Raw genomic sequence first — 15,539 nt, 5'->3', positions numbered from 1 at the left:
CATGTGCGTAACTGGTGAGTAAGCATGCGGAGCAAAGCTGTGAAGAGAGAGCAAGTTCTAACCTTTGGGTCGGCTTGGTAAGGTCTGACAGCCTTAAAGCAGCAAAGAAGGTCAGAGTGGATAACAAAACAGAGGGAGAAAGAAGGAGTGTGCCGAGTGATCAATGGAATCAAATTTGGAGGATAAGTAGGCAAAGAGATGGAGGACATTGAAAAGTTGGGATTAGTGAGGAGGGAACAGGGCAAAGTGAATGTGGCAGACATTGGAGGTGGGGGGGGGGGGGTGTAGAGTTAAAAAAAAGAAAAGAAAAAGAAATAAACATTGGGGACCAGGAAGAACAACAGAAAGGAACGGGGTGGTGTGGAAAAGCAACAGACACAGAGGTAGTGAGAGGGAGCATTGGCGATAAACGGATGGAGTGACAGAGGAGAGAAAACAAACCATGTAGCAGGAGTGAGAGAGCAGCGAGCACAGAAGCTTAATGTCTGAGCAGCAGATCATCAACAAGCAGCAGTGACGGGGCAGTGAGAACGCGGCTAACCAGTGATGGACATTACAACACGCAGCGACAAAGATTCCACCAGAAGTGGGTCTAAAAAGGGATTCTGCTGTGCTAGGCACTGAAACAGATTAGAAAACTGGCAAGCAGTGGGTGATATGGTTAATAGTCGCTGTTTTGGTCTTTGGAATATACAGTAGAGGTGCAATTCTGTGGCCTTAATTCTTGTAAGGTTCACAATATTAAGCTGAAGCTGACAGGGAACATGCAAGCCTGTTTATACTGACAATAAACACAATGGGAAACTTTACATCTGGACATCTGAACTTTCTGTAGGACGAGGGGGGTAGCAAGGGCATGTCACTGCTTTGTCACTTACCTATCTTGGCTCCTTTCTTTAGAAGAGCCACAACAACTGAAGTGTTCCTGCAACCTACAGCTCTGTCCAGGGGGCGCATTCCACTATAATCCACGTGTTCGATCATTGCACCATGGTCCACCAGAAACTGGACCTGTAAACAGGAGCAGATGAACTTCATCAGGACTTCGTAAAGTGCAGGTAACTAGTCTGTACATAATGGTGGAAAGAAAAGTGTACTGAGGTGTGATTGCCTGCAGCAGGCCGATGGAGGGAGACAGCCAATGGGAGCTAGTCTTACTGAATGCTGAAGAACAGATATGCATTGCTCATCAATCTAATGGATATTATACAGAGTACAGTGGGTTGGCAGAAATACAAGTGCTGGAACAGAATCACACAATGCTTTCAAGAAATAGATCACACTGGGTTAACAATGCCACGGTACAGAGTACTTCCAGGGTATATAAGGCGCTTCCAGGATACAGAAGTTATCCAACACATTGGAAGACCTCCACAAGCAGCTGTAATTGGTTATTTTCCCTTATTTTGTGTGTCTAAAGCAGGTCTGCAAGAACGAAAGATCACACAGGGTTCTGCTTGGAAGTTCAAGTAAGAATTGATAGATCTATTGGCACCTGTTGTTCTGGTTAGAGATCCGTCTACCACCCAATCGTGGCAACTGCCAGGCCATTAAAAGCTACTACTTAGCAAATCTGTCTTCTATATCTTATAATATACATCTCCTTACTCTATGCTATATCGATGTATATCAGATTATTATATCACATGGATTACTCACCACATCAGCATCCCCATAGAAGGCTGCGAGATCCAGGGGCGTACGTCCGTTCTTATCAGCATGGTCAGTGGCTGCTCCGTTTTCCACCAGTGATCTCACCACAGGAAGGTGTCCCTTCAGACAGGCCCAGCTTAAAGCTGTCAAACCCTCCTTATCCATGAGGCCTATGGAAGCTCCTAAAAAAGGGGTAATAAATCATATTACAAAAGGAATCTAAAATTATTGCTTCAGTCTACTACAATGCAGGCCGTGATATAAAGCTTAAGAAGGTCACCGTCAGACTTTAAAACCTTGTTTAGAGGGAAGCTAAAGTTTGGGGAGAAAAGTATAAATATACATTTACTACAAGACAAACTATTCCCAGACCACTACTGGTTATCTAAAAGGACAGAACAAGAGAGCAAATTTCTTTGAGGTACAAATGGACAAGAGTGGCGTTGGGATTTTTGAGGTGCAAAGAAAATAAATCAAATTAATTATTTTAAAATATTTTACTTTTAATTTTGAGAAACAAAATAAAAAATAGATAAAAAGTGTATAGCAGTGGCAAGTACAAATGCACATGCATCTCACAACTTCAAAACGCAGCTCCTTTGGAGATGTGAGATGCATGTGCATAAAATTAATACAACTTAATGTAACACGTTGTTTGATTTATTAATTTTAATACATATGTCTTTTTAGAAGCCTTGTACGTTTGATCGGACAGTTTCCCTTGAAGAAGCCCGATTTATGGGCGAAACAGGACAGGAATTTCATTCTACCATGCTGTCCTGTAAAAATTTGGATATTTGTACTTGCCACTGCTATACTCTTTTTATCTATTTTTTATTTTGTTTCTCAAAATAAATTTTTTTTATAATTTTTTTTTTCAAAATGTTTTATTTATAAATAAGCAGAGGAGCCGGTCCGGACCACAACATATGCATACATTCCAACAGAATCAGCAATATCAATACATGAACAGAGGAAGACAGCAAAAAACATGACGGCAAGGTGTCGCATTTGGCTCTTATCACTAACGGGTCTCTGTAGGGTCCATGCCCTCCAAGGATGGCAACAGAAGCCTCAACCTGAGAGCCACTACGATTCCCCCTCACTCTATTCGGGGCAGTCACGACAGGTCATTGTTGTCTATTACAGTTAGTGGGCGTAGCCACACATATGTGGATGTGGAACAAAAATCAAGGTCCGGGAGGACCAGCCCCCTCTCCCATTTTCCGTGTTTTTCTTCGAGGGAGTGGAGTAGAAACTTAGTAGGGGTAAAGGGGGAGAGAAAGAGAGAAGTAGAGGGAAGAGAAGGGAGGAGGGAGGGGCGCTGCGCAGGCAAGGGTGTCCCAAAGCGCCCTTTATGGGCGTTATTTACATAATGAGTTTCTGAGGATCGAAAAATTATCAGTGTTTCTTATACCGCTAAGGAGAGGTCAGTCCGGCTCTCTGAGGGACTGTCCTTCCTCCGAATATTTAAACACATTCCAGATCTGCCAGGTTTTGGTGTAAGCTTCCTGCCTTTGTTGGCTAGAAAGGACCAGGTCCTCCATGTAGCTGATCTCGTCCACCTTCCTGAGCCAGAGTGCCATCGTTGGCAGGTGGGGGGATTTCTTTGCACCTCAAACACCTCAAATGCCAACGCCACTCTTGTCCACTTAATTAATTTGGGGATTGGTGCTATAAACTCTAGCATTTAGGTGCATCTTTGGGTAACCAAATTTATGACATACTGTTTGCTGTAGATTGTTTGAGTGTCTCTGTCATTTGACTTCCACAGATTTAATATTATCTTAACATGACATAAAAATATATTTTAATTTATTAATTCTTGGCCTGATTGTGTATATACAGACTTTTTTTTGATGTGTAGAATTTTTGTATAAAAATGTTCCACAATGCCTAGTTATAAATTTATAATTGAGCTACTTTGTTTCCGATGTGTGCATAACACACAAACTCCAGCAGTTTGTTTAAAGCATGGTTGGGTTAAAGTGTACCTAAACCCAAATACATTTTTTTACATACATCAATCAGCCATAACATTATGACCACTGACAGGTAACGTGAATAACATCGATTATCATTACAATGGCACCTGAAAGTGGGTGAGATATATTAGTCAGCAAGTGAACATGTTGTCCCTGATGTTAATGTGTTGAAAGTGGAACAAATGGGCAAGCTTAAGGATTTGCGCAACTTTGACAAGGGCCAAATTGTGATGGCCAGATGACTGGGTCAGAGAAACCCCAAAACTGCAATTCTTGTAGGAAGTTCCCGGTCTGCAGTGGTCTAGACCGACCAAAAGTAGTTCAAGGTAGAAAAACTAGCGACAGGGTCATGGGCAGCCAAGGCTCATTGACGTGTGTGTGTGTGTGTGTAGCCTATTCTGGCCTGTGTAGTCCGATCCAGATGAAGAGCTACTGTAGCTCAAATTGCTGAAAAAGGTAATGCTGGTTCTGATAGAAAGGTGTCACAACACACACAATGCATTGCAGTTTTGTTGTGTATGGCGCTGTTTAGCCACAGGCTGGTTAGGGTGCCCATCCTGACCCGTGTCCACAGCCAAAAGTGTCTACAATGGGCATGTGAGTATCAAAACTGTGGAAAAGCAGACACCAGGATGCACCAAAGGAAGTCAAATCAATAGAGGCTCCTTCTTGCAACTTACAGGGCCCAAAGGATCTGCTACTAATGACTTGGTGCCAGATACCTTCAAAAGTCTAGTATAGTCCATGTCTTGATGGATCAGTAATAGGTGGGTAGTCATGTTTTGGTTGATCGGCGTATACTGCAACTTACCCATTCTCATCTGTGATGTCTGCATTGTTTTCTGTGTTTCTACCGGTAATATACTGTCTGCCCGCAGGTGACAATGCTTACAATTCTGTATCTATGGAACAGCTGTGCTGTCACCCTAGGTCAGGAAGTGTGTTAGGACTATAGAGCACCTCCTCATCTACACAAGACAGGAAGCACAGCATTGTTTACGATTTTAGTGCAGCATTGTCAGCTCATTAAAGGAGGTTAGAAGATCATTGGATTTCTGGCAGAATTGACAGGTATTTTTGCACTCATTGAACAGATATAAACAAACACTTTCAAAGGTATATTTTACAGACCAATGAGATATCTTATAAAGGTTTACATATGCGAAGCTGTGGCCCTGGGAGAAGGCAACTATAACCACATGGCTTTACTAACCTTGTGCCAGCAGAAAATCCACAGTGGCTACATGTCCTTCTGAAGCAGCGGTCATTAATGGAGTACGTCCCTGCTTGTCTGCCATGCTAACATCTGCACCATGTGTAAGCAGCAAATCAACAATCTGTGAAAGAAAGAACTATTCAGTCTTTGTATCCATCAATTATTTAGCTATAAAAGACCAAGTGACCATCTGCAATGTTACCTGCCAATGTCCCTGTCGAACGGCACTAAATATTGGAACAACACCTCTCCGGTTAGGTTGGGATACGGCAGCCCCTTGTTCTAACAATAGGCGGCAAACCTCCAGCTTTCCACGGCCTGCAGCAGCTGTAAGAGCTGTGAGAAGGGGTCGATAGTAAGAATAGGTATGTACAAAAATGTATAGAATAGAGAAATATATAATAAGAGAAGATAAAGGGACAGAAAACAAAATGATAAAACAATGACTGACGTAAATACATTACACTGAACAGATTCCAGCATCAGTGAAGTGTAGACAAAACTCCCTAAAGAGCGCACAGCCTCAGCACTCACCCGTCTCCCCCCACAGACTATCAAAGCTGTTGATCTGAGCTCTCTCTTCCTCTTCTTCATCCTTTTCTGGTAAGTCCAGGAGGTAAGAGACAATCTGAAAAAATAAAAAACAGATGCTAAATCAAACTGACCCTGAAAAACTGGATCTACGTCATTATGAGGTGTGCTTTCCCCCAATCAGTTTATTTCACCCAATTCTTTGCCACACTAAAATGTAAGAAAGGACATGATGTGAAACAAACAACTTCAGCACAGGGAAAAAAATCAACCCCTAAAACACCATTGGCTGCTGTCCTAAACAAAAATAATCTTTTATGCCGCGTACACACGGTCGTTTTTTGTGATGAAATAAAACAACGTTTTAAAAAACGTCATTTAAAATGATCGTGTGTGGGCTGATCGTGTGTGGGCTTTATGTCGTTTTTTGTCTTCTAAAAAACAACCAAAAAAATATTCGAACATGCTTCAATTTTTTATGTCGTTTTTCAAAATGTCATTTTTTGTGTCATAAAAAAATGATTATGTGTGGGCTAAAACGACGTTTTTAAACCCGCGCATGCTCAGAAGCAAGTTATGATGCGAGCTTGAATGGAACAGAGTGCCGTCATACGTGTTGTACGTAACCGCGTTTTGCTAGAGCATTTTAAAAAAACGATGGTGTGTAGGCACCGTCGTTTTTTACAAGACAAAAAACGACCGTGTGTACGCGGCATTACTGTTATAAGGAATCCCATTAGTTCACCTCATCAAAAACGGTCATCCCAGGGGCCCTGGCAAGGTTCCTCGGATATTAAAAAGTGGCATCAGTATAAAATAGTTTTACTGCAATAAAAAAACACATGCAGGCGGGAGTTCAGTCACTTACCACTCCAAATAACTAAAAGGGCCATTGCACCCACAATACATCATAACTTAATTTATGTATAGAAGAATTTAATAAAAAAAAAAATGGATGAGAAAACAATTCAGAAGATTAACCACTAGCCCACCAGCCATTATACTGCGGCAGGTCGGCTCTCTCCCGCAAATCGCCATAGCTGTACGTCGGCCCTTTGAAAGGCTACAGCAGGCAAGTGCGCCATCGGAAGCGCACGCCGGCTGCCCGGCAGGGGGAGCAGATGCACGCGACCATCGGTCACGATGACCGCCGACCACGTGTGATCGCGGGCATGGCATTTGTGTGTGTAAACACACAAATTCCGGTTCTGTCAGGAGGGGAGAGACTAGCTAGCTAGGAACAATGATCTGGCTTCTCCTCTAGTCATTCAAATCCCCCCACAGTAAGAAACACACCTAGTAAACACATTTAACCCCTTAATCGCACCCTAGTGTTAACCCCTTGCCTACCAGTGACATTTACACCGTAATCATTCCTTTTTTATAGCACTGATCGCTGTATAAATGTCAATAGTCCCAAAAGTGTCCGGTCAGTCTTCCAGTCCCAATAACAAAAATCGCTGATCGCCACCATTACTAGTAAAAATAATAATAAAAATGCCATAAATATATTCCCTATTTTGTAGACGCCATAACTTTTGCGCAAACCAATCAATATATGCTTATTACGATTTTTTTACCAAAAATATGTAGTAGAATACATATCCGCCTACTAATTGGGGATATTTATTATAGTAAAAACTAAAAAATACTGATTTTTTTCCTCTTTTAAATTGTCGCTCTTATTTGTTTATAGCGCAAAAACAAAAACAAAAAATGCAGTGGTGATCAAATACCACCAAAAGAAAGCTCTATTTGTAGGGGGGGGGAAAAAGACGTCAATTTTGTTTGGGTACAATGTCACACGACCACGCAATTGTCAGTTAAAACGTTGCAGTGCTGTTTTGCAAAAAATGGCCTGGTCATTAAGGAGGTAAATCTTTCTGGGCTGAAGTGGTTAAAGAAGAACTGTCATAATACCGTTAAAATTAATTACAGGTTGAGCAATGTATAAAGACCTTGTATTGACTGCAATCATTTTCTAGCTTGGTCTCTTCCCTCTCTGCTCTTCCCCTCACAGGAGCCAAATTTGCAGGCGTTACCCTTATGAGCAGTGACAGAGCACAGCTGCCACTGCCCCTATTCACTGTACTTAACTTAAACAAAGCAAACTTACCAATTAGCCACAATCTGTATAGTGCATTGGAAAGCGGAGCCTTGCTCTATTACCCCCAGCCTCTGCCTGCACATACACAGACTGAGCACATGTCAGCAGCACAGACAGAACTCTGGTGTCATCACGCCTATGTTGTTGTTCACTATTGTGATGGCCCTCCCTTGGCATTCCTACAACAGTGTGCCCCCTTCCCCTTGCATTCATGTGATCATGCTTGTCTTGGAAAAAAAGCAGAGAGAGGGAGACAAGAGCCAACAACGAAAGCGTCTGTCTCCTTTAGATAGAGTTGTCAGAGATGGGGGGACATGCTGTTGGTCGCTGAATCTCAACCTGTGCTACATCCCATAGCATGGGGCCAAGTCCATGCTGGGACTTAGATGAATAAAGCAGCCATAGAAACCAAGATTTCTTCTGTAGGCCTCTTGTACACCACTTTTTGAATGATCTGAACACAGGTGCATTGTTCTCTATGGAACAATACACACACCTGACTACAGCTGTGAAATAAGAATTGAGTGCAGTAATTTTGCATCAGTGGCATAGTTGACTTCCTCCTGACCTGGCGTTAACCTGCTTCAAAATCGCACAGGAACGTGGTCTGCATTCCTGGTGGTGCAATTTTCAGGCTAAAATTAGACCAAAAAAGTTGTTCATGTACTACTTTTGTTTTACAAACCTTTTTATTAGAGAAATGCAAAAGAAAAGTACCATAACGAGGTCTAAGGTACATTACATAAACGTAGAAATGTGTTGTTTTCCTTCACAAAAACAGCAACGTTCGATACAGAATATATTAAGAAGTACTCTAAACAGTGTGGTTGATGCCCCAAAACTTTGTTAAACATGCACTACTTTTTTTTAAAAACACACTGCACCAAATCACATAGTACTGCTTTGCAATCTCTGTTTGAGATGCACGTCCAGTGCGTTTGCAACACGTGCAGGAAACACGCACAGAGCGTGGGTTCCTCACACTGTGTTCTGTTTTGAATGAGCCCTCAAGCAGGTTTTGCTCATCTATAGACTAGGTAAACAAAGTAAAAAAATCCCAATGACACAGGCAGGCGACATTGAAAAGACTTTGGCAGAGCAGGGAGTAATATTTACAAACACACAGCTAACTTTTGGGTCTCAAAAAAAGAATGACCAACTGACAATCTGGTGCCGCCTTTTTCTTAACATAGCAGCTTTACTCCAACATTGAACTTTGTCCATGTGGTCTACTGGTGTATCCTGGATATACAACTGTTCTGTTTGAGGTTGTTAAAAAAGTAGAAAGAGATTAACTGCTATATCTAAAGCTATTTAGTCAGGATCACTACAGTCACCACAGGCCACAAAAACATTCAAATACACTTGTTTCCACACACTTGTTCCGTTTAAAAAAATATGAAGAGCCAGCCAGCCCTGTGTTTCGTTTCCTAGAACTGTCAATACGCTGCATTTTCCTACCCACATCTTGAGACAGGAGACTCTGAATGGGTCATTGCCACCAAGACTGGATCTACTCTTCAAATGCAGATTTGATTAATAGAAAATAAGCGTGTGGAAATACCAAATAATAAAATAAATCATAAAGATACAAACCAAAGGAATCTGTGCAGACCACTGACACTAAAGTTCTTAGATTCTTGAATATCAAGCTATTAAGAATTTGGGAGATGGAAATGAGCGTAGGTGTTCTATTAGAGGCTATATAGATAATATCTTGTTCTGCATTCAGCTTCAAACAGTGAGAACAGTCTTGTTCAAACCTGATTGTTATTTTAGTGTTAGGAATACTCCAGGGGGTACAAAAACAGCAGCCAAGAAAATAGTGTTAGTCCGTTCTAACATGTAGCAAAAAACGCGAAGTGAGGCGCATCCATTTCTAATCACTTTGTAATATTATATTCCTGTACAATGAACCCCTGGGGACCCTCTCCCACCCCCTGACATTTGCTCTACCTATCTTCTTGAATACTAGATGTTCTTACCTCCGAGTATCCCATGCTGGCGGCTGCAATCAATGCTTGCTGGATGGCCTGGCTCTTCTTTAGGATTCCCGACTGCTGTCCAGCCACAGTCCAGTCACACTGGATGAGGTATTTCACTACCTCCAGGTGGCCCCGGAGAGCAGCGTGGACAAGGGCACATTGCCCGTTCTTATCCAAGAGATCCACCTGCAGGCACAGACAAAAAGAAGGAAACAATAAGAGGAAGAGATCAGATTTTTTTTAAGGGCTTAGTGAACATGAACCAATGAATACTTCTCACATTCTGTACGGTTTGCCTTTTTTTCTTTTTTATGTTGCCATGTCGTCTGGCAGTCAGTCAACTGTCAAGTGAACAACCTGCAGGCTTGGGCAGGTTCCCAGGCACCAGGTTATGCGGGGGCGAGGACAGAATGTCTGTGTTGTATGCAGCCCCTAGATATCAACCCCATGGTTCTACCTGCAGGAGGGTGCTGTGAGCATGGCATGTATAACATAATACAGCCACACAAAACTAAAATATACCATCTAATTAACTCCTGGCAGCACAAAATTACATTCTCTGCATCATTACAGTTGTAGGACAGGTATTGATAAATGAAACATTCTGTAACAAGATTTTAAAGCCACCAAGCTTATGTATACACAGAATCTGTAACAACTTTACCCACTTAACGCCCGCCGCTCGCCTATTTACGTCCACAGAATGGCACGTACAGGCAGATGGGCGTATATATACGTCTCTGCCTTCTAGCGGGTCGGGGGTCCGATCGGGGACCCCCCCCTGCTGCGTGCGGCTTACCTCGGGGAGAGATCTGGGACGACGGCGCGGCTATTCGTTTATAGCCGCCCCGTCGCGATCGCTCCCCGGAGCTGAAGAACGGGGAGAGCCGTATGTAAACACGGCTTCCCCGTGCTTCACTGTGGCGGCTGCATCGATCGTGTCATCCCCTTTATAGGGGAGACACAATCGATGACATCACTCCTACAGCCACACCCCCCTACAGTTGTAAACACACTAGGTGAACCCAAACTCCTACAGCGCCCCCTGTGGTTAACTCCCAAACAGCAACCGTCATTTTCACAATAAACAATGCAATTTAAATGCATTTTTTGCTGTGAAAATGACAATGGTCCCAAAAATGTGTCAAAATTGTCCGAAGTGTCCGCCATAATGTCGCAGTGACGAAAAAAAAAATCGCTGATCGCCGCCAATAGTAGTAAAAAAATAATAATTAATAAAAATGCAATAAAACTATCCCCTATTTTGTAAACGCTATAAATTTTGCGCAAACCAATCGATAAACACTTATTGCGATTTGTTTTACCAAAAATAGGTAGAAGAATACGTATCGGCCTAAACTGAGGGAAAAAAAATGTTTTATATATGTTTTTGGGGGATATTTATTATAGCAAAAAGTAAAAAATATTGAATTTTCAAAATTGTCGATCTATCTTTGTTTATAGCGCAAAAAATAAAAACCGCAGAGGTGATCAAATACCACCAAAAGAAAGCTCTATTTGTGGGGAAAAAAGGACGCCAATTTTGTTTGGGAGCCACGTTGCACGACCGCGCAATTGTCTGTTAAAGCGACGTAGTGCCGAATCGCAAAACCTGGCTTGGGCATTTAGCTGCCTAAAGGTCCGGGGCTTAACCGGTTAAACAGTGTGCAGACCAAGGGCCTGCAACAGCAACATATTCATATGATCAACGTGTAAATGTTATGGTGATGCCAATAGTGTCACCTACATTTTAGATGACTTGCAGGCCACCTTGTGACCCTAACCAATGTTAAACCATTTTTATTCTCTAGTAGCAGACTTGTCCACACTCACCTTAGCCTTCCTCTTACACAAAAGCATGGCAATAGTCAGGTGACCTGAAGCAGCAGCATACGCTAGAGGGGTCATTCCGCTCTCAGAACTGGCATCCACATTAACAGAGAACTCCAGCAGCAGAGCCACCATTTCTGTGTATCCCAGATGGGCCTGAACACACAGGATGGGGGCATTGTTCAGCACCTCTGTGCGGTAATTAACATTAGCTCCGCCCGTGATCAGGAGACGGCTCACCTAAGAAATAAGTAATACAACAGAGATTAATAAGGGACACAGAAATGGTTTTACGCAGGAATTTCAGTGCAGGAACACAAACAAATACTAAAATAACTTAAGATTGTACCAACGAAAACAGTTTCAGCTGCTCCAACAACAAACCATAAAAAACATAAATCTTTACATGTAATATATTTGCAGATATGTGATCAGTATACACAGCCCAGGCCCACCTTGATGTTAGGAGTGTAGAGATTTCTGAGAGATGCCAGGGCCATGGAGAGGCCATCTGTGCTGTATGATATCCAAAGAGCTTGCAAGATGGATGAGGAAACGCCGACTTTCTTGCTGAGACCCTATAAATACAGAATTACGTCACTAACATTTACATTAACTGTGAAAAATTCACAGACAAATAAAAAAAAAGAAAGAAATATGACTGCCTGTTTTAAGACAAAAGGGAACCATTTATAGCTCCCAAATATTCTTCCTCTGAACCGAAATCCCCCTATGCCTCTTTCCTTCCCAACAATCTCGCTACTTTTTCTTTAAAACGTGTATTGCCTAATTATTACAAAGCTAATTATTACACTAACATTATATTAAAAAGCCTTGTATATGCAGTTATCAGTGGATTCAGGAATTGTGTTCCAGTCTATATTAATTGTACTTTCTTTTTTTTGAACGGCGACCTACCAAAATAGTGGGGAAGATTTACTAAAACTGGTGTACACAGATTCTAGTGCAACTGTGCATGGTAACCAAATCAGCTTTTAACTTCAGCTTGTTCAATTAAGCTTTGACAATAAGGCTGGGTTCACACTATACTACACTACAGCAGTACGACTTTCATCCTACTTTGCTCTGCGACATCTGTCCTACATTGGTCCTACATCCATCCGACTTTCATGAACAGCATACTACTTTCATCCGACTTTGTGATGGTCTGACTTGTTCTTTGACCAATCAAAACAATCCCAGAGTGAGATCAATTCATTTTACTGCTGCTGTAATCACATGTCGGATGTCAAAAGTCGGATGGTAAGGACAAGGCTCCTACTTTGGTCCGACTTCAATGATATTCAATAGGCTCAAGTAGGATCAATGTCGGACCAAAGTAGTACAGGGAGCATTTGCAAAGTCGCTCCGACATGTGTCGGACCAGTTAAGATGGCTCCCATAGGAAAACATTGGTTTTCACACGTCATGCGACATGAGCTCCCAATGTCGGAGCGTTTGTTGGACAAGTGTGAACCCAGCCTCAAACCTAGAAGCGGATTGGTTACAATGCACAGCTGCTCCAGAATCTGCATGCACCAGTTTTAGAAAATCTCCCCCAGTATCTCTTTAAGGCTGGGTTCACACTAGTGCGAATTGGATTCAGGTTTCTCTGCATCCAGTTCGTATGACAGGAGATTGTAACTGGCTCTCAATGGAGTCGGTTCACATATCTCTGTGGTAGCGCCGAAACGTATTGCACAGGGGTCCTGTGCGTCTTTGGCTCAGTTTCAGGGCTAAATTCAGGCACAAATTTGGCCCTAATTCGTCCCTGAAACAGAGAACAGAGATGCACCGGATCTCCTGCTGTGAGCCGCATCCGGCATCAGTGTGTACCCAGCTTAAGTGTGATCTATAAGGTTTATCCAAAAATTAATGAGAATATTAAAAAAATGATTTTATTGAAAAATTTTACAATTGAACATTGTATCCTTCAAAGTCGGCACCTTGTGAGTGTACACAACGAACCCAGAGATTTTTCTATTCTCCATAGCATCCCTGGGAGTCTTCAATCGGGATGGCATTCAGAGCCTGCATGGTGGCTCTTTGGACGTTATCCACACTATCAAAACAGTGTCTTTTCAAACCCTTCATCTTTGGGAACGTGAAAAAGTCACAAGGAGTCAAGTCAGGGGGCTCTAGGGTGGATGGAGAAACACTGTGATTTGTTTTTCAGTCAAAAACTCCCCGACATCCAAAGCACTGTGACTTGATGCATTGTTGTGATGAAGGATCCAAGTTGAGCTGATCTCAGAACACACATGAAAAACTGTCTCAAGCGACCGAGAACTTCCAGGTAAAGACTTTGATTCACAGTTTGACCAGTAGGTACAAATCACTTATGGACAGTTCCACATGAATCAAACAAAAAAATAATAATCAATAAACATTGCTTTGACTTATGATTTGCTCATTTCACGATTGGGATTGTACTCAAACCCTCAGAATGAATCTGCTGTGATTACTCGACTCGACTCAAAAAAACAAGCTCTCATTCCAACTGGCGAACAGGTCTTGGCAAACAGGTTGATTGTGTTCCTTCTGATCAGGTGACAAGTTTTTGGAACAAGTTTTGCACACACTTTTCTCACGTTCAAATCCTCAGTCAAGATTTCATGAAAATTGACTTGGTAATTCCCGTTTCCTCTGCTTTTTGCTAGTGAACCGTACGTACAGTACAGACCAAAAGTTTGGACACACCTTCTCATTCAAAGAGTTTTCTTTATTTTCATGACTATGAAAATTGTAGATTCACACTGAAGGCGTCAAAACTATGAAGTAACACATGTGGAATAATACATAACAAAAAAGTGTGAAACAACTGAAAATATATTTCATATTCTAGGTTCTTCAAAGTAGCCACCTTTTGCTTTGATTACTGCTTGGCACACTCTTGGCATTCTCTTAATGAGCTTCAAGAGGTAGTCACCTGGCGCAGCACCCCATCACTCTCCTTCTTGGTCAAATAGCCCTTACACAGCCTGGAGGTGTGTTTGGGGTCATTACCCTGTGGGAAAATAAATGATGGTCCAACTAAACGCAAACCAGATGGAATAGCATGTCGCTGCAAGATGCTGTGGTAGCCACGCTGGTTCAGTATGCCTTCAATTTTGAATAAATCCCCAACAGTGTCACCAGCAAAGCACCCCCACACCATCACACCTCCTCCTCCATGCTTCACAGTGGGAACCAGGCATGTAGAGTCCATCCGTTCACCTTTTCTGCGTCGCACAAAGACATGGGGGTTGGAACCAAAGATCTCAAGTTTGAACTCATCAGACCAAAGCACAGATTTCCACTGGTCTAATGCCCATTCCTTGTGTTCTTTAGCCCAAACAAGTCTCTTCTGCTTGTTGCCTTTCTTTAGCAGTGGTTTCCTAGCAGATATTCTACCATGAAGGCCTGATTCACACAGTCTCCTCTTAACAGTTCTAGAGTTGTGTCTGCTGCAAAAGGTGGCTACTTTGAAGAACCTAGAATATGAAATATATTTTCAGTTGTTTCACACTTTTTTGTTATGTATAATTCCACATGTGTTACTTCATAGTTTTGATGCCTTCAGTGTGAATCTACAATTTTCATAGTCATGAAAATAAAGAAAACTCTTTGAATGAGAAGGTGTGTCCAAACTTTTGGTCTGTACTGTAGGTAGGTCATGGTTGAGAACAGACTTTTTTGACAAAGAGGAATATCCTGATCTTTGTTCATCTTCAACATCTTCTTGTCCTTCCTTGAGGGCCTTGTGCCACTGGTATACTTGTGCAGATGATAGCGCAGCTTCTCCATAAGCTTTCCTCACCATTTCCAAAAAGTTTCATATGCACTTTTACCCGATTTGACACAAAATTGTATTGTGTACGGCTGTTCCAAACCCGCTTGTATTTTTCTTAATACGAGGCACTTGAACAAAGTGTCCCAGAAAAGAATGTCTCGACTCTGATAGAGCTAAAATGCAATCAGTGTTCTGATATACACCTGGCACCCCACCCCAAGCGACTTGTCTAGCTTCTCCCTTCACAGAGCCTTTCTCATTATATTCTGGACACACCTCGTATAATCTGTACCAGTGTGGTTACTTACCAAATGTATTAATGCTATCACATAAAAAAAAAAAAAAAAACACAACAATATGGTACAGTGGAACCTTGGATCACGAGCACAATCCGTTCCAGGAGAATGCCTGTAATCCAAAGCACTCGCATATCAAAGCATGTTTCCCCATAGAAGGCAAA

The 15,539-nt window shown here is 42.1% G+C and overlaps 1 protein-coding gene across 5 annotated transcripts in view; it reads right to left on the bottom strand.

Moving 5' to 3' along the window:
- The window catches only part of TANC2 (tetratricopeptide repeat, ankyrin repeat and coiled-coil containing 2), a 419,029-nt gene that overhangs the window by 16,695 nt on the left and 386,795 nt on the right, over positions 1–15,539 (bottom strand). For 3 of the 5 annotated variants that reach the window (XM_040330205.1, XM_040330206.1, XM_040330208.1), the window contains 8 exons: positions 11,763–11,885; positions 11,311–11,547; positions 9,478–9,663; positions 5,389–5,482; positions 5,057–5,190; positions 4,852–4,975; positions 1,660–1,835; positions 879–1,011 (listed from right to left, as the gene is read on the bottom strand). In XM_040330205.1, the coding sequence (XP_040186139.1) occupies positions 879–1,011; positions 1,660–1,835; positions 4,852–4,975; positions 5,057–5,190; positions 5,389–5,482; positions 9,478–9,663; positions 11,311–11,547; positions 11,763–11,885 (1,207 nt within the window). Of the gene's footprint in view, positions 1–62; positions 93–878; positions 1,012–1,659; positions 1,836–4,851; positions 4,976–5,056; positions 5,191–5,388; positions 5,483–9,477; positions 9,664–11,310; positions 11,548–11,762; positions 11,886–15,539 lie in introns of all 5 variants that reach the window. The other 2 variants (XM_040330204.1, XM_040330207.1) reach the window with 1 other exon arrangement.

The sequence above is a fragment of the Rana temporaria genome, chromosome 12 (genome assembly GCF_905171775.1).
Source record: "Rana temporaria chromosome 12, aRanTem1.1, whole genome shotgun sequence".
Lineage (NCBI taxonomy): Eukaryota > Metazoa > Chordata > Amphibia > Anura > Ranidae > Rana > Rana temporaria.
The sequence above is the reverse complement of the archived record's forward strand: the minus strand, read 5'-3'. Positions and strand labels throughout refer to the sequence as shown.